Genomic DNA, 2,070 nt, shown 5'->3' on the forward strand with positions numbered 1-2,070 from the left:
AAACATGCTGGAAAAAAAAGGTCTTAATGCAGTCTACCATCATTTCAGAATTTAAAAAAGAATAAACCAAATCTGACAATCCATAAGAATACTTGTTTCAATAAGGAAGATTTCGTTCTTTCTTCCTTCCTTCCTTTCTTTTTTTTTAAGACATTTTTGTTTACATTTTTATTTCAAAACTACTGATGATATTGTACTACATGGCCAGGAGAATCAAAGAATTTCACTTAAAATCAGAAGTGAGAACAAGATTTTGTAGTGGCACGTGTCTTTCATCTACATCTTTGAATTGAGAGTCAGGTGTATCTCTCTGCATTTCTGTTCAGTCAGATATTGCATTGTCTCTACTCAAACCTGGGCTGAAATGGATACTATGTATTAAACGAAGAGCAGGATGTGGACAAGGAAATGTATGTTCAGAACTCATCATAAAAATAGTCTTTAAATACTTAGTGGCAAAATGAATAATAAAAACTACAGTAAAAAAAGGAAAACCTTGTGCCCTCATCTATAAAGGAAGTTAAGGTCTACTAACACTGCAAAGGAATATGGCAACTCCGTACCTGCTAACCACAAATGCAATAGTACTCATCATAGGCTGCTGTTGATATGTTTCCTCTTAGTTTGTTAAGTTTTGCTGTCCTAATGTTGTTGAGGTTATTTTGGTTATATGATATTTGAGGCGGAATTTCCCCTGTTTTTGTATGTCCTTTACTCCTAATTTGCTACAACTTGCTGTTATTAAACAGTAATTGTAAGCAAATTGAAGAGGAAAAGGTCGATTTGACTCATAGGTTACACTCAAGGGAAGAAAAGGCATGGCCCTGGATAATGCAACTGAAACAGAGTCACTCAAGGAACTCTGCTTTCTGGCTTGTTCTGTATGATTTCTAATGTACCACTGCCTACAGACAACTCTGCTCCCAATTGGCTTGCCAATCACAACTCACTTAACGATTTAGGGGGCTGGAGAGAGGGCTCAGCAGTTAAGAGCGCCGACTGCTCTTCCAAAGGTCCTGAGTTCAAATCCCAGCCACCACATAGTGGCTCACAACCATCCATAACGAAATCTGACGCCCTCTTCTGAGTGTCTGAAGACAGCTACAGTATACTAACATATGAGAAATAAATAAATCTTTAAAATATATATTTAATATATGCTTCACATACATGATGATAGACTAGCCTGCCAGAGATAATTTCTCAATTATGATTCTCTGTGCCTTTACACTGTATTATGTGCTCAGGTGACAAGAATTAACTAGAATGACCACCTTGAAACCTCTGTAGTGTTTTCACACAGGAGGCTTTCATGCTTTATTTCAAATAGTTGGAAAACAAGTCAACTTTTACTCATTTTTTCCATATCTTGATATCTGTCCTCATAAAATGCACTAGGTAAAAATCTGCTAACTCTGTTGGTTTATATGGAATTAGTTTCTTAATGTCACACACAATTATAATATAATTATGGAAGGGTAAATAAAACTCCAGTTAGCAGCATATGTCTACTTTTCATTAGATGCCAACTTCAGTGTGCAGTGCTGATTGTGGTCCTGGATCTAGAAAATTCAGGATGGACGGAATGGCAGCATGCTGTTTTCATTGCAAACCCTGTCCTGAAAATTAAATTTCTAATGAGACAAGTGAGTATTTCCTACTAGAATAAGTTCTTCAAAAGGGTTATCATCTTGTTCCAAAATTGGAACACTGAAGTAGTTTAAAATGAAAGCTTAAAAATAAAATACATTTCTGTCCTACGTTAGACATTATAGGAATACAATGGTTTATAATGTACTTATTAAGAAAAAAAGTAGAAATTGTCCTACATCTTTAATTCCTTGAAAATTCATAGTAAATGGCATACTCTCAAATACTTTTGATAATAAAATTTAAGTGTACTCTACACAAGATATTTTCTAGTAATTACTACTCTCTAAAATATATATGTAGATCATGAATATTTAAATACTGTATTTATTTTGACTTGATGTATATGGTTTTACTTAAGGTCATGCTTACCTTGCATGTATAGAAGAACATGGAAGACAAAATAAGGCATGTGGGTAT

At 34.4% G+C, this 2,070-nt stretch overlaps 1 protein-coding gene across 1 annotated transcript in view; it reads left to right on the forward strand.

Annotated features, from left to right (window-relative positions):
- The first annotated feature begins 1,522 nt into the window (after positions 1–1,522).
- The window catches only part of LOC110289192 (vomeronasal type-2 receptor 116-like), a 5,846-nt gene continuing 5,298 nt past the window's right edge, over positions 1,523–2,070 (forward strand). The window contains 1 exon segment of the mRNA XM_021155352.1: positions 1,523–1,646. Coding sequence (XP_021011011.1) covers positions 1,523–1,646 — 124 coding nt within the window.

This window comes from Mus caroli, unplaced genomic scaffold (genome assembly GCF_900094665.2).
Source record: "Mus caroli unplaced genomic scaffold, CAROLI_EIJ_v1.1 scaffold_22292_1, whole genome shotgun sequence".
NCBI lineage: Eukaryota > Metazoa > Chordata > Mammalia > Rodentia > Muridae > Mus > Mus caroli.